The sequence below is a fragment of the Rhopalosiphum padi genome, chromosome 1, assembly GCF_020882245.1.
Source record: "Rhopalosiphum padi isolate XX-2018 chromosome 1, ASM2088224v1, whole genome shotgun sequence".
Classification (NCBI taxonomy): domain Eukaryota; kingdom Metazoa; phylum Arthropoda; class Insecta; order Hemiptera; family Aphididae; genus Rhopalosiphum; species Rhopalosiphum padi.
In genome coordinates, this window is record NC_083597.1 from 14,397,466 (window position 1) to 14,418,263 (window position 20,798).

Sequence of the window (20,798 nt, forward strand, 5' to 3'; positions counted from 1 at the left end):
GACTCCACCACCGCCACCGGACGCGGTCACCATCAGCACCGTACGCGCCCGCTCCGTCTGCCGTAAAAAGCTGTCCCACCGTTGGCGACTGCCGCACGCACGAGATCGCTCCTCCCGCTGCTACGCGTGTCGACCGCAAGTCGCAACAGTTTTCCGCCCGACGCCGTCGCGACCGCATTCTCTCGGTGTGGCAGTATATAATACGCGCGTGTTCTGCATTCGATTTATAATAACAACAACAATCCTTAAAAATATCACATCGCGGGTGACAACTCGACACATAACATCTAACAATATACTGCAGGTGTTCGGTACAGTGCGTTTCCGAAAAAAAAACCACCAGCCGCTCTGAAGACCGCGTGCTAGCGTCATCGTCTGCTCCCATATCGTACATGACACCACATCAGACAAGGTACTTTTTTACAGCCATATTAATGCGGTATCAGAGTCGATGAGTTTATTGTATACAAATGTTCATTTCACGCTTTGTAAAATTGTCATAGATTTTTTTTTTTTATTTGTTCAAAATATAATGACTTTATGCAAGACGAACACTTGATTTTTAAAACTCTAAACATAAACAGATCTATATTATATTTCAAAATTAAATTTTTCTGTCGTTATTTAAGTGTAGTTCAAAATTCGGAGTCCTGAACAAAGTTTTCGTATACATATACCTAAGCATAATAATAATGATAAAAATTTATTAAATTTCAACTATTCTACTAAGCGTGATTATCGTTTTTTTCTTTAGTCGCTGTTGATCGTTAAAATGATAAGATTTTATAGTATGACTTATTGTATAGCCGCCGGTCCATGTAACTAGACATTGTCTGAAATTTCATACTTTAATAAATAGCCGGATAAAATTTTGAATACTCATAACAATACATCTTAAGCCTAAGGTTTGTTATATATTTATATATATATATGAGTATATTACAAACATTTATTTGATGGTTACTAAAACGCGCATTCTTTGCGAGTGCCCCTGTAACTTCCAAATTTTTCATAACATTATGAGTTCTAATGATGGTTATAATATTTGACTTTTTAATCTCTTGAGTAAACCAGCTGAAGTGTAAAAATGTAAGGGCGTAACAATCTAAAGCCTCTTTCCAAAATGGAATTTGCAGTTGGTGGTAATCCTACGTAATATATATATTACGATTAAAAATAATAAATAAATAAATAGGTAACCTCATTATAAGAAAATATAAAATAATAGCGTATCTATATAGTTGCTCAAGGTTGTATGTTTAACATAGTTATAATAATTATACCCATATAATAATAAAAAGAGCCCGATCATTTTAAACAGGTATTTGTGTAACATTATTAATGCAGGATTAAAGTCAACAGAGATGAAAGAGATATAGAGAGTGAAATATTTTAAAATGTGGTTGCTATTTTTCTTTTTTTCTTAATATTAAAATTAGCAATATTATTGACAGGTGTCAGGTACCAATGTTTAATCATTTTATTTCTAAAATTTTGAAATTATTTATATTTTTGATAACTATAATATTAGATAAAAATTAATACTTTGACAGAAGTACCAATATATGTAGAACATCAAACATCAAAACAAATTGAAAAAGGTTAAAGCATATTAGCGACCTACTACAGGAGATAATGAAATAATTATTCAATGAACTCATCAATCGAACTTTATATCTTATATTCATCGAAAAAGCATTCATTATATTTTATAAATATTGATATGCATAAAATTAGCAATTCTTAATTAACATTCATAATATTTATAATTTATATAATATGTACAATTACTTCTGAAAACTTAAAAACAGTAGGTATTAAACTATTAACTATATTATGAGGCATGGACATTATTTACAATTAAAATACTTTATCGAGGTGACGCAATGACGCAAATATTTGTAATACATACACGCACTAGCACAAATAAACAATTACCAAAAAAAAAATCATGTCATATATTAAAATTAATATGATATTTATTTATTATATTGATATAAATAAACAATACTTATTAAGAAAGAAAAAAAACAGAGCCAATTTCAATAAAACCTTAACGCCTTGGCCCGGTCTTTAGAATATATAGCTGATGTGCTGCACTTTCGAAATGGGTGCCACACATATTATAAGACTAAATAGATACGAAGGCGTCCGTTCTTATCCCACACTGTTATAATAATAAAGATGTACGATAAATATTCGGCCTTTCTGTGCCGTTTTTTTGCCATCTTACTGCAGTCTTCCACTTTTTAAAATCCAAATTTAACCGCTGCTGACTCAGCTATCCGTGGACCAGCGCCAACACTAGGAATAGCATTTTATATTTTTTTTTTATTGCTTCCTTCAATGAACTCGTAAAAAAAATACTCTGCAGTTCCACACACAGTCTTTTAATTTTCCAACGATAAAACCAATTGGACATAGAAACTATGCCAAACTGCTCACGGGGCGTGGGTGTTACTTTATTACTTGGTTAAAAAATCTCCCTCCTGCGGTTCCCACACCTCCGCAGACAGAAAATATCTTAAAGTGTGATCACTTCCGCCGCGGGTTATTACATTTAATATTTTAGTAAACATATTGAAATACAAACATAGAAAATATTTTATGTTTTGTTTTAGTTTATCTGTTCGTTAATATTTTTTAGAATTTATTAATAATACTATACACTTATATTATGTGAAAATCGTACAAATTTAAAATTAATTTACTATTATATATTATTAAAATCTCTACAGTCTACATTTAAAGTTTTAAAAATTGGCGTGGTAGCTCAATTAAAAAAAATTCGAAACATTTATTTTCTACCCACATTCAATACAGTAATATTATAAACTGAACTGTTGCAGTAAGACCACGTAGGAGTTTTTTTTTTATGAATTTATCTGATTTATTCTACATTAGATTGCGATTAAGTGAATTTTCGTAATTACAACAGGTATATTTTTTATAATTTTATACTAAAAAAAAAAAAAAAAAACACTTGAATGTGTTATTAAATCTGCAATATATTCATTACTCCTACTCGTAATATCTATTGTTGACTATAGTAACTAATCCTTCAGTGACCTATAAATACGTTTTTAATTGAACTTCCATACTTATTGTATACATATTATATAAATACATGATATGGTATATGTAATAAAACATATATTTATTTGTAAAAATGTTACAACCAGTATTGTGTTTCCCAAACGAATCTGTTGTAAATTCATAATATGTATTTATTATTTAATTCATATTAATTAAATACATAATTATACATAAATATAATTCAACAGACACTTCACAAACATAGTATATATATATATATATCCCGGTATTCAGGATATTTGGTTTTATGTGTATATAAGTATTAAGTATATACTCGTACGCTTATAACGGCTGCATACTAAATTTATCATGTGCGTGCTTAAGATAATCAATTTGTGGTTTCGTTGCGTATACATGACAGCTGCAGTGTGTTGTATAACTTATTGCTATAGGATTTATAGACATATATAAACATCAACTCGTAAGTACTAAGAATCTTTAAATATATCCAGATTAAGAAGGTCGAAATTCGCTTAATCATTTTATTTTCGTTGTTGTTTTTATTCATTCTTTATTATAGTTTCTTGTGGATTTTTAGAATATTTAAAGAAAATCCAAACGACCACTGTTATAAATTATAATAACTATTACATAATCATGCAGTTGTAGTACCATACAGTCTGCCAGAAATCACTATAGCCAGTGCTTAATTTTACTGTTAAACCCGATAATCGTATAATTGAAATTTATTTAATATTTTTTATTATATAATTTGATCTCGGGATATAAATTTGCTAGTAAAATATCACGAATATACAGTATAAATGTATAATTAACAATTAACATATAATATATTACTATGAAATATTTGAATATTTCCGCTATTATGCAAAACTTACCACATCGTAGTATATTTACAACAAATTTCAATCATTTTTGTACATTGTTTAAGTAGGCGGTGCTTACAGCTCGCCGCTCAGATGTGTTCACATATTATGCGACTCAATATTTACAAAATTTATATTTTTGACACAACCGTTTTAGGCGTTGTAAAGGTCATTTTTCAGTGTTGAATAATGTTGTAGCCTTGTAGGTTGGAGGTATCTGTAATGTGTCATCGATACCAAATAAGTATTTCAATTATTTTCATTTAATTTAGTACCTATATTAATTATTAATAATGTAAAAATTATGCTCATATTTGTTGACAATATATTTTTCAAGTACTCTAAGTTAAAATAATTTTGTCTACTACTCATTTTATTATGTATGAATGTTTTTTGTCATTGTATTTGTAATATATATTACATAGGTATGCATTATTCAAATTAAATACAATCAATGTTACTGTGCATTATAATATCATTACGTATAAATCGTATAATTATTGTTTATAATAATTGTTCAGCAGACAGAAATACAGCATGTATTTTTTAAAAATAAAATAAAATAAATTATTAATCTTAATAAAACCTTTTATAAAAAATCATCTGTTTTGCGATAGAATTCATGTCAATAAATATAATGTAGCAAATTGGAAACTGGCATATATATGAAGTAGGTAAAGCCATAAGGTCGAGGTCCATGTTTATAGGTGTACGGCATACGTCTATAAACAATAATATTATATTATATTGTCTATGTAATCTTCGAGGAAGTATAAATTATCTAGTGATACAGTTAAGTAGAATACTAGAATTAAATGGTTAATTTTTCAAAAATAAGTTTTGAAACAGTTATTATGTATATTATATATTTATAGGATACATCAAGTTGTATTATTTTAATAATTAGAATTGTTTCGAAGGAAGTGGTAAATTTTACTCGTTTCCTCAGGTGTATATGTGTGATATTTATAGACCTATATACCGACTATACGCTTATATACAAGTAATAATTGCGCATTCGATGTATACAGTGTACTTGACGAAAACAGTTAAAAAAAATTTAAATCGATATGGCGTGTTGTTGTGTGATTAAACAACGCGGAAGGTCGAGGTGTGAGACTTGTCGTTAAACGTGCGTAGTACCCATAAAGCATAATGCTAGTACCTAAACATCGAACCTGCTGTATTGCAATATCTATGTCCTATACCAGCGCTTCTCAAAAATTTTTCATTCACATATCTCTTGATCTTTTACCACTGTTTTACCTACTCCAAAAGGTCATTTATCATACATTCTCATAAAAGATAGATAAGAAATTATAAAATAAGTGCAACAATGGGAAATTTGAAAATATTTATTTATTTTAATCAATATGCACTATACAATCTACATAAAAATAATAATATTAATTTTATAATTTGATTTTGATACAATATTTGGGTTTGTTTGCGAGCATTTGATTTTTTGATTTTTCAAATCTAGCTTGACATATGACAAGAAAACTCATAAGTCTGAATCCACGAAGATATACTTATTTTTAATAACATGTACCCTCCATATTATACAGTCCTCACGAACGGTAGCAGAGCATTGAATCCTTTTTATGAAAACTCAGAATATTCTTCTTTCACATCAGCCCAGAAGAGAGAAGGTGATGAACTGATGAAGGATTTCTTTTTCAAATGCTGCCTCAAGTGAAGAATCAGTTTTTCTTTTCTCGTACTGATAAGACTGCAGATTTGAAATAGTAAGGGAACGGAATGTCGTAATCCATTAAACTTTTTTTCTACATTTAGTATTTTTTAAAAGCTACTTTGAGCTCATTCAAATGTTGAATAACTTGTTCTATAGTGTTTTGTGATAGGTTCATATTAGATTCACAGAGAAAATCATATAGTGTTTCAAAAACTTCTTGTTAGTTATTCTCAATACATGACTTTAAATTCTTTAATTTTTTAACAAATTATTGTATTTTGTTAGTAACTTGGAATGTATTGTTACTGCATTATTTTACTATTTTGAAGAGTCAAATTTAGATTAATTTCGATAAAATATCGGATAAGTTTGCAAGTTTTGGAAGTCATTCAGGGTCGTTAAATTTCGACAAAAGTCGTAAAGGATGGTTTTAAAGAACATATTTTGAACTTAATGTATAAGTTAAGCAGGGATTAAGAGCAAGGATTTTTATACCTTGTGATAATCATCATAATTATAATGTATTAACTCATAAGAATTTAGTATGTTTACTTAGTTAAAAAGAAAAATTATACATATACTTAATGTCGATGAGTGTTATCAATTAGACGAAAAGATATAATGTATACGTTCGATGAGAAAGGTCGCGCCGTACAATATAGTAGTTATAAACGGGACCGTCGATGGTGAGAGGGATGAGGAGGAGGCAGAATGGCAGAATGAGGTTTGTTTTTAAAGAAAAATTATAAACAGTTTTAAGTAAGTTGATTTTAATACTTATAACTGCTTACTCAGCCTCCGTGCTCAGTCGCCAGCGGCAATTATATCGTGGGTAGCACGATGTGGTATATACTATATAAAGGGCCAACTTACAGCTGTCATCCGCGAGAAAGCGTTTTGTTTTTGTTAAATAAACCATTACAAACTCGTCACAATAATAATATAATTATACACAGGATGTTTAGAATACATTATGTTTGGGATACATATATTAAGTTTCTAGACACACCCCGCGTATATAATACGAAATATACATATATATTATTTTATTATTTGACGTAAACTCTCGCGGATGTTTATAACCGGGGTAACAATAATTATAACGAGGTGCGCTTGTACGTTATTTTATATTTTGTATATAATATACTATAGGATTGCGTGTCGCTATCCGCACACTTGTCGTTGCGGACGAGAGGAGACGTGTACATAATAGTATTATTTCAAAGGTTTCAGTATTATATTGCCCGTGTAAATAGCATACGTAAAGACAATAAAAAAAGCCCTTTAACACAATATAACAATTATTCCTAGTTCTAGTACCGTGTCTAATGTGCATCTGCATCATACCATTACCATATAGGCATATAGCTATATAGTATTAAATATTGATCATAATATTAAAATTATTCAATGAGTTAACTTGAAACTTTTAATGTAATATTATTATTATTAAATTATTATGTATACTAAAATTTGATCAAATTTCAATTCTCATCTTAAGCTAATGGTATAGATAAAGATATATTATAGACTATAGTATATATTGGAAAACATACTATAAAAATTAGGAAGTAGTAAGTACCCTCAATCATCATCTTATAACAGAGATTAAAATAACGATGATTATCAATTACCTGAAGTTATGCATTTAGTTTTCATTCACTTTAATAGTTTAATCTATTATAACTTGTTCTTGTTAATACAGGAGTAGATACCTGCTGTTAATATATCATGTTAAAATTAACCCTATTAGGCCAATATAACTTATAAGTAATCAAGTGATATTGTAAATAATTTATCAAGGTTAAGTTATGTTATTCCCGCGTTGTTCATTTTGGTAAAAATTTGTTTAATGTCTTAATAAGTAGATATACCAAAATGTATTTAAAATGTTTTGGTTTTTAAAGGAATTTTTTCAATTTTAATAATATTTTTATGATTTTCAAGGCAATTTAAGCGAAATTTAAAATTTAATTTGCTCGATATCATTGGATTTTTATTTTTATACATATAATATTTTCTATTATCAATGCAAACAATTTAAAATTTTTAAAATTCCAAACAACAATGAAGTCGTTACAGGCCAACAGGTTACTTGTACCTTGGTATTTAATACTTTAATCATCAGTATACACAAATAAGTCAAATTCGATATTATCATGAAATCAATCAAATCATAATAAATAGTTAAAATAATGTTTTTGAATTTCAATCAATAATATGTTTATTAAATGTTGATGATTTTGTATAGGTTCCTAAAATACCATTATAATATTATTTTAGTGGATTTTATATGTACATTATTTAAATTTTTAAAGCATAAATGCATTTTTTATATGAAATTTCTTGAGTTATTTAAGGCATCAAATTTGTTATTTCATAACATTATTTTACTACCTGCATTCTTCTGTTTCTTTACTTTTTTGAGTTTTGACCTTGTTGTGGTCTGCTCCCAATCTAGTTTTCATTTATGTTTTATAGTGATTTTTAATAAACACAACAAATACGTTATTGTCATTAATGATAATGATAACATTATGTTATTGGAAATTTCGTATCCTGCAATACGTTCGAAGTGTGTAGAAATAAATAAAGGAGTGTAGTAGAGGATTAGAAATAATAAAGCAATGAGGAGGCGGTGAAGGTGCAAAAAAATGGGAAAAAAACAGGCGCGGGTAGTAGAAAATATGTTTCGACGACAAGGTCAACGCAACGTCGCCGTAGCCGGTCGACCGGCCGGTCGACGCCAAGCAAAAACACGCGCGGGCGCACTGTTCTCAAGGTCACGCGGAGTCGTGCGTAGCAACAAGCAGCAGCAGTGTAACGACGACGATCGGTCCAACGACGGCGACACTCCCCCGGCGGGACAGGCCCGTTTTCGGTCTTACGTCATTGACGCCTCGGCGGCGGCCACTCTTCTCCTTATTTGGTATCGGTCACACACATATATGATATACAATAATAATAATAGTGTGCGTAGTACGTGCGTGCCGTGTGTCCTTTCCAATAGAGAAAAACTGCAGTAACTCCATATCTGCATCAAAACGCGTTCGCGCGCGATATTAGCTTCCTTTATATATTATTTTTTTCATGTTTTTTTTTATTTTACTCTCAACGAAACGAGTCCCACATTTTTCATATAAACTGCTAGCTAAATATAATAATAATTACATATTTACATGTACATGTATACGTTCATAACTTGCAACGGGCATCGGGGCATGCGTACACCTATTTACCTAAATTTTTGCAGATGGTGTCTACAGTATTTTTGATCCTTTTCTTTAGTCTAATTAGACTAATCGAACGTAAATAAATTATGATATTCATTATATATAATGATGATACCTACAATATGTATAATTATATAATAGTAACAATAACATAATATACAAATGTATGACAGACACCTATTGGCTACCTATTTCTTATATTTAAATTATTGAATTTGTTTATTATTAGGTAAATTGAAATCAGCATTTTAAGCCATTTGTAGTTATATGTAAATAGTATAGAATTAATGATTCAAAACAGTATTGGGTCATGGTACTTGGTACTTCTATAGTCCACATTATAAGCAACGATTTTTACGATTTTTGTGTTAGATCCTAACACGTTGGCTCCCATTAATACCGTTGAGAGTTCTTGGGGAAAAATAAAATCACTGAATAAAAAACAGTGGGGTACGGGTACCTCTACCGACCAATGCTGAACAGCTACTTGGTTGAGTACATGTGGCTTAAGCGTTACGGGTCCTGAAAATTTATTTGAAACAATGCTACAACACATAGTACACTTCATGCCCCCAGAATCTAAAAAATAAGTGGTAGCGAATTAACGGAAAAAGTCCAAATTTCGTATATCTATTATCTACTAGAACTGTGAAATAACGTAAAAGGTTTTTTATTAATCACATTATTTATCACAAATTAAAAAAAAAAATCTATTTTACTTAGTAACAACAAATAAAATATGAATCAAACTTTTCGATAGATACCCAATTACAAAATGTTGGGAGGTGTCCATGTATACCAAGCACGCCTGACGCCTATATATATGTTTAGAACTAAAGACTAAAGTCACACTTTTGTTGACTATAATAATATAATATATAATTTAATAGTATATTAGTATCTATAATAATTATGATCATTATAGATTATTGTTATTCATATTTTTTAGTAAGACGACGTCGAACGATTTATCATCATCATCTCTGCAGTTAGGCCTTAGGTGGTACATCAACACGAACACCGATTATAGTGGTTACTGCTGCACACAAAATAACACGAATACGTGATTGCAAAAACCTTAATGATTCCTAATTACCGTTATTAATAGTAGGTTATGCTGCTTAAATAGAGATTTAGTAATATAACTAATATCTGATCGTTTTTGCGAACTATAAACGGTATAATTGCATATATTCTACAGTGCCGTGTTAAATGGCAATAAAAAAAGCCAGTTGCCTTTCATATCAAATTGTTGATATTTAAGATATATCTTTTTTAGCATAGGAATTGTCCATATTTTACAAAATTATTAAAAAACAGGATTCTTATAAACGTTAGTCATATAACAATTATATTGACGTGCAAAAAAAAATCGTTTTTATAGACTTACACCAAACAAAAATGTTAACATTGGTGTACATAATTGTTATTGCGCGATGGAATTTTATAAAACGTCATCAATGCCTAACACTATATTTAGGTATATTATTGTTGACACAATAAGTGTATACCTACAGCGTCGTCGGTATTTTACTCGAGATAGGTAGCTATAATAATGAGTAGGTATGCCTATGCTTATACTTCTTTACTTTACACAATGTTTTCGTCGAGTCATTTTTAAACAATAGCTATTTACATAATTTATAAAAACTACTATACCTATTACCTAATATCTATAGACATTAATATATTCGTCTTATTTTTATAATGGACCATTAATGTGTATAATATATACCTACTAAGAGAACACACCCTTCGACCAAAATGTCCTACTTTTTGTGTGTAAAAATATTTTGACTTACAATGTAAACAAAAAGAACAACAAAAATAAAAACTATTGCATATGCTTCTGCAGGCTACAAGTGCAGAATAGATAGATTCATATTGGATTACGTCCAAAATATTAAGTATGAAGGATATTTGAACCCACAATACCATAAACGCAGTGAAGGTATCAATGTTTGTTTTTTTCTTCACATTTTTGATCATATTAGGCAAAAGGTCAAACGTTTTAGAATGTCTGTATGCTTTATGATGGTCTGTACATCAATGACAATATCATATAGGTAGGTATTTAAGTTACAAGGTATAAGGTAGTAATAGGTTATATTTTGTAAAATATTTATAAATGATAACAACTAAAATCTAAAACTAGGTACCGGACTTTTAATCAATAACAAATTTCCATAAGACAATAAAACGTCAAGACACAATATCAATGCAAGTTTAAGTTAAAAATAATTGAATTTGTGAGAATTATTTATTTTTCTTACTATTGCAGAACTGCAGATTTTATGACGAGTCGTTGATCTATTTATCTATTAACACATATTATTACAAGATAATAAGATTGGCTCAAGGCCAGAGTTTCATTCATTAGAAAACTTCCTAGTTATAAACCTATATTACAACAATAATAAGAAACAAATATCAAATAAAAACAGATTACAGAACATTAACAAACGAAACCATTAAACATATTAGACTAGGAAGGTAGTGACTTATCACTTATAGTATATTATTATTTATTAATAAAATAATAACTTTAAAAACAACAATCGTTAAAATATAAAGTTTTTTTAAAATTATACAAAATCAAAAAAATGTTAGACAATACATTTGAAGTTAGAACAACATATAGCTATATAGTTATATAGTTAACATTATATGTATATTACATTTTAGAATCTTGGTATCGAATAACTTAATTAACTTAATTTAACTTAATCATGGAATAAAAATTTCCAAAAATTGTCAACTTTTTTCCAAGTCTATATTATAATGAATATATATTATAATAGGAAAACATTTAAAATGTGTAGGATTATTATTTTCTGAATAAATTGCAAAACAATATCTAAAATCAATTATTATAAGTAATCAGTCAGATAAAAAGATAGGTAGGTAGATTTGACATTATAAATCTAAATATTAAAAAAAAATTCAAGATATTCCTTTGACTTTTCCAAAAATCCTTGAACAAAACAAAAAAATATCAACTAAATTAAATTTCTAATCTACATACATTTTCAATGAAATTGTAGACTTTATAGCACGTCTAACATCAACCTTAAATTGTGCTAAATTAAATGTAATAACATCGTAAGAACATAAGTAACAAACATATCGTTGTACAACTAATATAATTTGGTTATATAAATCCTTTCTTAAAGTATTTATCTATAATAAAGTAAACATAAGTGGAATATTTTGATTTAATTTGTTATCATAATTGTATTATTTTAATTTTTTTTTCATTTATAATTTAATTTAATAAAATTGTCTAGAAATTAATTGAGATATAATATCATAAATATTTGTTTTAATTTAACCAAATAAATCATATTAATATCTAGACTGTCCTGTCAATTCAGGTCTTAGTTACTCCCGTATAATATTATGATATTGAACTTCTTAAGTTGTAATAATGACGTAATATTCATAGTCATATTATGCAGTCTTATAAAAATAAACTAGGTATCTATGTCATTCAAAATATTTATTTTAAAACACTATATATTTATAGATCATCTGATATGATCTATTTTTTAATAATTTTACTGGACATCGTAAAGAAAAAAATTAATTTTTTAATATCGATAAATTGCTAGTCTTTTTATAATTTAAAATCTATTTCACCCGAATCCAATATAAGATGATCCCCATGCAAATTATTGTATTCAATCAATATTACATTATTTATAATAAGCGTTGTAATTTTTATGTTATATTGGTTGTCGGGTAATCCATTTAAATCAACACTCATTATTTCAAAAACTATTAACATTTTTGAAAATATTTTTGAATCTCCCCCCCCTCCACTGTATACGCCCCTGAATACGTGGTATGTACAGTAATTTATTCGACCTAGATATTCCTATATTTTTCATAAATTTATTAAAATCGAAAAATAAAATGTTCATTGGTTTATATTATTTAAACTAGTTATTGTTATAAGCCTAGAATTGCACTTTATGAGTCACAAAATATATTCATAGGTAAATGATATTATTTACAACATATTTTATGTAATATGTTTTAAAATAAAAATTGTAAACATTCTCACGTGCTGGTATCATTGTCTTTTATCATATGCGTGCGGATATATGAATTTTCAATAACAGTAGTGATTGTAATTTTTCAGGACCTAAAACAATGTACAGCAGACAAAATCAAAATCAAGGCGAGGCGAGACTCGGTAAGTACCTATATAAACCTCCAAGAATTAGATTAGTCACGAATTTATTTGTACCTATATGGAATACACAGCATTATATCTAATATTATATAGTATTAGTCACATACAATATGAGGTACCTATTAATTCCATAAAAGTACACTAGAATCTAGAACCGATTTGAAGGAATAGTGTTCTGTATGTTTCGAAGTATTCATGAAGATATTAAAAATAGATTATTATAAGTATAAAATAAACAATAAAAAAATAAATTGAATACATCATTTGATAATCCAAATTTGAACATGTTGATACAAATTCTTATAATAATTTAAGTCATCGATAAAATTGACCAATGATACAACATTGTAATGGTCTATGTAGCTTATTCTTCTCATCAAAAATATTTGACAATTTTAAGTGAAAAGGAAACGTCTAAATTATAAAGTATTCTAATCTCAAGGTGTAGGTATACTCGTGTATAAAAATAAATAAAAAATAAATCGTGTTTCATTTCCAACTGCTATTTTTATAACGTTACAGTTTGTTTGAACGTTGACACATTTCGGCTGTCTGGACCGTAGCTAATACTATTAAAAATAGAAACCTGAACAAACATATTTACATAAGGATATTTCACCTTCACAATTGTTATTTTTTCTAAACGACCAACTATAAAAACAAAAAATAACATGTAGAATAATTTTCAACTATACTTCACTTTGTACATTAATTTATCATCATCCAATGTTATACCTACTCAATATTACGAAATCACTTACTACTTATATTTAGTAATAATTAGATTAGGTACATAATTTATTATATTTTTCATTATTTAAGTATTTTATAGAGGTATCTCAAATTCTCAAGCTATAGTCTTATTGTGTCCCAAAAACACAAACAAATTTTCTTTACCTTCTTGTGTCTAGTATTTACCTATATTTAGTATTTGCTATTTATCCACCCCCCTTCACACATCAATAAAGTAGTTTCGTATAATTTAAATTTGTTTTAGCCAGATACTAGCATTCCCAACATTCCCAAATAATACCTGAATTTGCTAACAATATACATATAAAGTCGCAAAATGAACGGACTGAGCATATATGTATAGGTATCACTGTATCAGTAATTTATTCCTACCTATAATTGAATTAATATTTTTTTGATTTCAACAAACCTCTCACTTAGGAGATAATTTAATAATGTTCAGATTATCCAATATTCCGGGAATAACACCTTGACACTGTTATATTTAATAGGTAACGACGTAATAATGCATATAGTTGGCGTTACAACGTATAATTAGTTCAAACTTGAATATTTATTGTTTAGAATTGTTACTGGACGATTTGCAATCCACTCTTCCGCGTAAAAACCATGGACTTGGTAGTACATCGTCAACTGGATACAGAGAAGTTACTAAAAGCACATCAAGGACGATTGGTAACGGTCAAACAGAAACTAACAAGGAATATGAAATCCAATATCTTAATCCAGCTAATAAATCTACAGTGCTCAGTGAAAGATTACCTGATCTTCAATCGGTTGACTTGTTGGTATGAATTAATCAATAATGACCACAGTCATAATTAAATTATGAAACCATATATCAAAATGTCTTGTAAAATAATAATATATTAACATTTCAGCGACAGACCAACAGTGGAAAAAATCCCGGTTATGAAACGGTTTCATCATACCAATATAATAAATCGACAGAAAGTACGTTGATTGTGTTATTTTAAATTTTTAATCATATTTTTATTTAATTACAAGTATAACAATTAACAAAATATGTATAATATATTAATATACATAGCCTATATACCTATGTTATAGGCAAAAGTACAGTTCCCAGACAAGAAACAAACGGTGTTAACATGAGACAAAGTATTTCTGAACTCGATTCATTGTTAGACGATTTGAATCATGCTCAAAGAGTTGGATTTTCAAACTCCGGAATTAGTAGACATGAAATAACAACTAATGAGTCCAGCATGTAAGTTAATTTAATTATTTTTATTTTTTATTCTCTATAGTCTATTGTCTATAGGCTTAATACTTTATTAATTAGATACTTCTCAGGCAATGTCTTAATCAGGCATCCATGGGATATTGGGACAGCCTCATACGAGTTAATTCTCAAAATACAATTTTTATACTATTTGGGTTCCGAATTCGTATTGGTAATTTTCACAAGTTATGTCCTAAATATTTCGAATATAATTTTTATTTTCTATTATTATAATTATTCAAAAATAAAAAAACAAATTACCTACATAATATATAGAATTATCATAAAAATATGATTGGGAAACTATATTAAAAATGTTGGTACATACATAATACATAGAGGAATATAATAGCTGTATACAATATAATATATTTTTTATTAACTAGTATTTAAATACAATAATAATTTTAGTAAATTTTTATTAAATTTCCATACAAATATTGAAATATATAACCATAAACGTATAAAAATTACAATTTTTCTATTACTGCTAATACCTACTAGTACTTACCTAGTAGTTTAAAATTCTAATATCAAATAATTAAAATTTTAAAACTAAGTTTTAATTTTTAATTTATAAACATTAAAACCTTTTTTTATACAATATTTGTATAATCGTCTTAATAAAATATTATTATTTAAAGTTATATATATTAAAAAAAAAAAAAATTATTTTTGACAGAGCTCACAATTCCTAGTTGGATCACTACAATTAAGTATAAACGTCGCGTAATTACATGTAGACCATGCAATACATATATATATATATATATATACAAAAAATCATTTGGGATCAAACTATACTAGTATATCTAGCACCTAAAATAATTTAGAACCTAATCAGTTTACTATAATTGTAGATAGTCGTTAAGTGTTCCTATATAGTGTCTGAAATTAACTCATATGGTAGTGTATAAAAGTGAGATAAAAGCATAAAATTCAATTTTTGTTATTAATATTAATTGTTTTATTTTATACAATATTATATACCACATACGTTTAAAATTAAATAATAGTTTTTTGTAACTTATATATTTTAATAATTTTTAATAATACATAAATATTATGTTAAATAGCTATCTAATATTATTATAATTGCTTATATGAAAAATATTTTTGATAATACATTAATATGGGTGAATGTAAGTTCTTACACGATAGAATAGGTACATTTGTAAGTTCCTAAACGGTAAAAAAAAGTACGTATATAACGTATAAAAGTACGTACCTATAAGTTCCTACTCTACATATATATTTGTATTCAATTATTGTAAAAATACTATTTTTTATAGAATACTATAATTTATAAGTTGTCAATATAATGATATTATTAATATTGTCATACATTTTAATATAATAAAAAAAATATATTTTAAGTGGTATATTTCGGAAATTTAAATTTTTTAAATAATCGTATTAGTTAATTTTGTTTGCCGATTACTCTAAAATGTTTTCATTTATACAATTTTCTTTTTCAGCATTTTGTTTTTGTGTGACTATCTGCAGTTCTTATTTTTATGTTTGATAATTTTAATAATTACGATTGAAATATTATATTATATATTAAAATGTATGAAAATGAAATGTATTACCTATGATATTTTTATTTTTTTAAGACAGTATCATCAGTTTGATAACTTATAATACTATAAAAAATATACTGTATTTTTTTTACATACGTATCTGTCTTCCGCCGTATAGGAACTTGCAATGTACCTTTTTTGGGTAGTGGTAAACTCTCCCGATTTTCAATTGTTTGTAATTGTTTAGTAATTTATAAAAAGTAGTCCCCAACTCATATCAGCCGCATGAGATACCGTCGTAGAAATAGGTAATAGTTTATCAAAATGCTATAACTTCACTGACCTATCTATTTTTTTAAATATTAACAGTGAACCATTAAGGAGCAGTACGCCATATAAACAGCAATATAGTAAACACGAAGAACATAGATATGGAAGCCTTAACCGATCAAAAATACCAGGAACCAGTGAAGTGATTTCTACCTATGAAACGTCGACAACCAATGGAGAACCTTTAGGTGAAATATTTTGTATTGAAAATTAAAACCCTAGTGGGTATACTATTTGAATATGTGATACTCATAAAAGTTTCTATTAATTGCAGATTTAGATTTGGTAGATGCTCCGCGTAGTTATACCAAGCTGCTTCAAAATCAATCTCCAGGAACTTATCAGACATCGGTATATTCAAAAGAAACCACAAAAAAAATAATACCGGGTACCACAACTTATTCGACATACCAAAAATTCGGTTCACCCACAACGGATCCAGGACAATCTAAAGTTTACAATTATTCAGAAGAGTATCGTACTGATAGTAGGAATCGTTCGATGCGAGATTTGCCACCGTCTCCTCGTCCCCATAGATCTTCGTCTCCGCGTTCTCCGTCCCCGCATCGCTCACCGTCGCCAATGTCGTTTCCTCAACCACCAGAACCTAGAAACTACTCGAGTAGTCATACTTATACAAACAGGACGACGTCACCTCAGTCGGTCCAGAAGTTTAGTCCGTCCGATCCAAGCAGAATAAAGTTAGTATTACACATTTAATTTGATTAATATAAACTATTATTTCGGGGGATAGTAATGAGTGTGTATGTCGCAGCGAAGAGGTGACCTGGGTCGCTCATGCCACGCCCCCTGTAACCCGTCGTTTCCCCGTGAGGTTAGTAAGCGTTTTGGAGGTTAATATTGTGATCGTATATGTGAGGTTCATGGTTGTGTTCAGGGAATGTGACGTGAACACATCATTTGTTAATATAATTAATTACCTAATTATGCACCACTTTTTTATAGCGTGGATAACAACTTAACTTCGCCGTCTGGCCAAACGGTTTATTCGTATAAATATTCAAGCGAGACCAGAGAGAACACTAAATATGGACAACCAAATGGGTACACAAAACCTGTACACCAAGAACAGTTGCCACTACGCCATTCACCGTTCCCAAGAGATGAAGCTGACACTCCAGGACTCCAAAATCCACCTAAACGGTTGGATGACTTGATGGCATCGTTTGGTGACAGAACAGATTATACAAACTATCACAGTAATAGAGAATACCATTCAAATGTCAAGGATTATCAGACCAAGTCTAAAGAATACGAACACGACAAGGCTGCAGAATATACGATTCCGATTAAGAAGCCACAATCCGAATATCAAACTCCTGAAAATAAAAATTCCGAAAAATTAACGGAAGTTAAAGAAGCTGAAGTGACTCAGTCGGTTGCCGGGCCGCCAGTTTTTTATCCACCCGGGTCAACAACGTTTGCGAAGAAGGAAGAAGTAATGCAACAGGTATGTTAGTCGTTTTTATAATAATATAATAATACTAGATTAAAACTATGATCTACATATACTATGTCATTGCTTAACTTATTTTACTTTTGTTATTCATGTCCTACAGCAAGGTCAATTTGGTCAGGGACAAATGAAGGCCAAGGCCAAAGGAATGTACAAGTACAAAAGCAAGAGCAAATCAAAGGAAAAACAAAGTTCTGGAGCAACAATGGTGCCAGTATGTTTACCAATGTGCTGTGCCATGCCATGTGTTATTATGTAACCTATAAGACATTACCTATACATAATTTATATAACTTTACTAATTTATAATTATTTACTCGACACAAATAATAAAAAAAATATCTTATGGTGGCCTATTAAGCTTAGTGTCTTAAAAATAAAATTACTGAAGTATATATATTATTTTATATAAATTGGTCATCATTAACTCAAAAAAAAATTTTTAAGCGTGATAATAATATACATCATAGGCGAGCCGCGTACATAGACTTTTTTCGTGGGGGATGCCAGTAAATTATTAGGTTTTTAAACTGATATATGACAATTTTTATAAATTATACCTAACTAAAGATTAAAGAAAACTGCTAAGTGCTAGTTCCACAGACTGCATAGGTAGGATGCCATGGCATACCGATATCTCCCCTGAGCATGCCTATGATATACATAACAATAAATAGTATAATGGGTATTCTTACTATTATATACTCGTACTATTAAGTTAAAACAAATTTATATTTTATCATAATATATTATTATCAGCTTATATTCTTACTAAATGTTTCTTTTATATCGAATTATTTTCAGAATATTACTTATGTAATATGTACCTATTAATTGTTATAAATACCAATTTACCTGTATATTTTAAACTTAAAACACTTAACATACAACTAACTTATTTGCTGTAAGCTTATTTATAATTTGTATTTGATTATTATTAATGTATTATTTAAGATACAAACATTACAAATGGTAAAAACGGTTATTAATTTATGTAATTATGTGTATATGTATAAATTGAACATTATTTACATGATTATAATTTTAATTGGTCTAATAAAAGTAAAAGATGTAAATTCCACAAAATGAAATTCACCAATCAATTTTTTTACATTTAGTTATTTTGATTACAAATTTAATAAATAATAATATTAATATACGACAATTGATAAATAATTTACAATTATTTTACGAAGTACTTACCGTCATATTGTTTACTATAACTACTTAAGTTATAATACAACAAATCTAATAGTGTCAAATGTTTTAGTGTAGGTATATGATGTAATATGTTATGTAGGGACCTATTAAATATTAATTATTATATATAAAAAAACATTCAACTGAGCTGAATCACAGCAATATATCAATATTCTAACAAACTACAAACATCGTGTAAACTTTGATGTTTATTTAAACATATTTGATTCATGCTGTTTTTTTTTTGTTTAATAGGTACCTATTTACATGACTTAAATACTATAATGAATGTTATTATTATATATATTATGCATGGAAAACGCATTAATTCTGTATATTTATAAATATAAAAGAATGTTATTTATTCATGTAATAGTTTAGAGTGTAAAATGTTATTTTTACGATATGATCAAATTTTATTTTTATAAATATTTCAGTTGGTTGGCGCGCACAATTTGTACCTAATAATTAAAATAATTTATACTGTTGTCAAATTTTGTTAAAATTATTGATATTGATTAATTGTTATATTAAATAATCATACGAATTAAAGCGATTTTACTTTTTTTGTAATCAAAAATAAATATTTCGTATGAAATATAGTGTTCTTATAAACGAAAATAGAAATTTTTTAAATCTAAATTATCAGACTGCAAATTTATATAATGCATACCTTAAGCCAATACGTCAATACGACTTATTAATTTATCGAAATATATGTTAACCAAAATCGCGTAAGTTATCTTTTGGAATGGCAAAAATATAAAAATATTTGATTTTGATTTTTGTGTCTAAAAATAAAGTAAAGGAGGATATACTTTACAATTTCCTCAAATATTTTACCAATATTAAACCTATGCATTTAAAAAATTGTGTTTTAAATTGTAATTAACTATCAATTAAAGCTTACAGGTCTTCAGGGACTACAGACTTCAGGTCTACAGGGAGTAGGCAAAATAGCAAAGCGATATTTTTGTTACTACTATAACATGTCAGAAGGACATAATAATGAATAATGATATTTTATAAATTACTTTGATGATTTAATAACAGATGAGAAGATTTATCCTTTCTGGAATAAGTAAATAACTATTATAGGTATATCGTATATGTAAATATGCAGTATAAAAATGTATGAAATAAATTAAATATTTTTTGATTATATGTTTATAAATTGTTTAAACATATTAAATTATAAAAAAAAGGTTTTTTTAGTTGC

The 20,798-nt window shown here is 28.1% G+C and overlaps 1 protein-coding gene across 2 annotated transcripts; it reads left to right on the forward strand.

Annotated features, from left to right (window-relative positions):
* The first annotated feature begins 132 nt into the window (after positions 1-132).
* Positions 133-20,131, forward strand: LOC132928935 (serine/arginine repetitive matrix protein 1). Of its 2 annotated transcripts, XM_060993893.1 has the most exons (10): positions 133-412; positions 12,997-13,050; positions 14,368-14,591; positions 14,685-14,757; positions 14,875-15,034; positions 16,942-17,090; positions 17,177-17,603; positions 17,678-17,737; positions 17,869-18,373; positions 18,483-20,131. In XM_060993893.1, the coding sequence occupies exons 2-10, from the start codon at positions 13,008-13,010 to the stop codon at positions 18,636-18,638; spliced, it is 1,797 nt and encodes a 598-aa protein (XP_060849876.1). In that variant the 5' UTR covers positions 133-412; positions 12,997-13,007; the 3' UTR covers positions 18,639-20,131. The 2 variants fall into 2 exon arrangements, with proteins under 2 accessions (XP_060849876.1, XP_060849882.1); XM_060993899.1 differs by lacking the exon at positions 17,678-17,737 and having other exon boundaries at positions 134-412.
* The last annotated feature ends 667 nt before the right edge of the window (positions 20,132-20,798 follow it).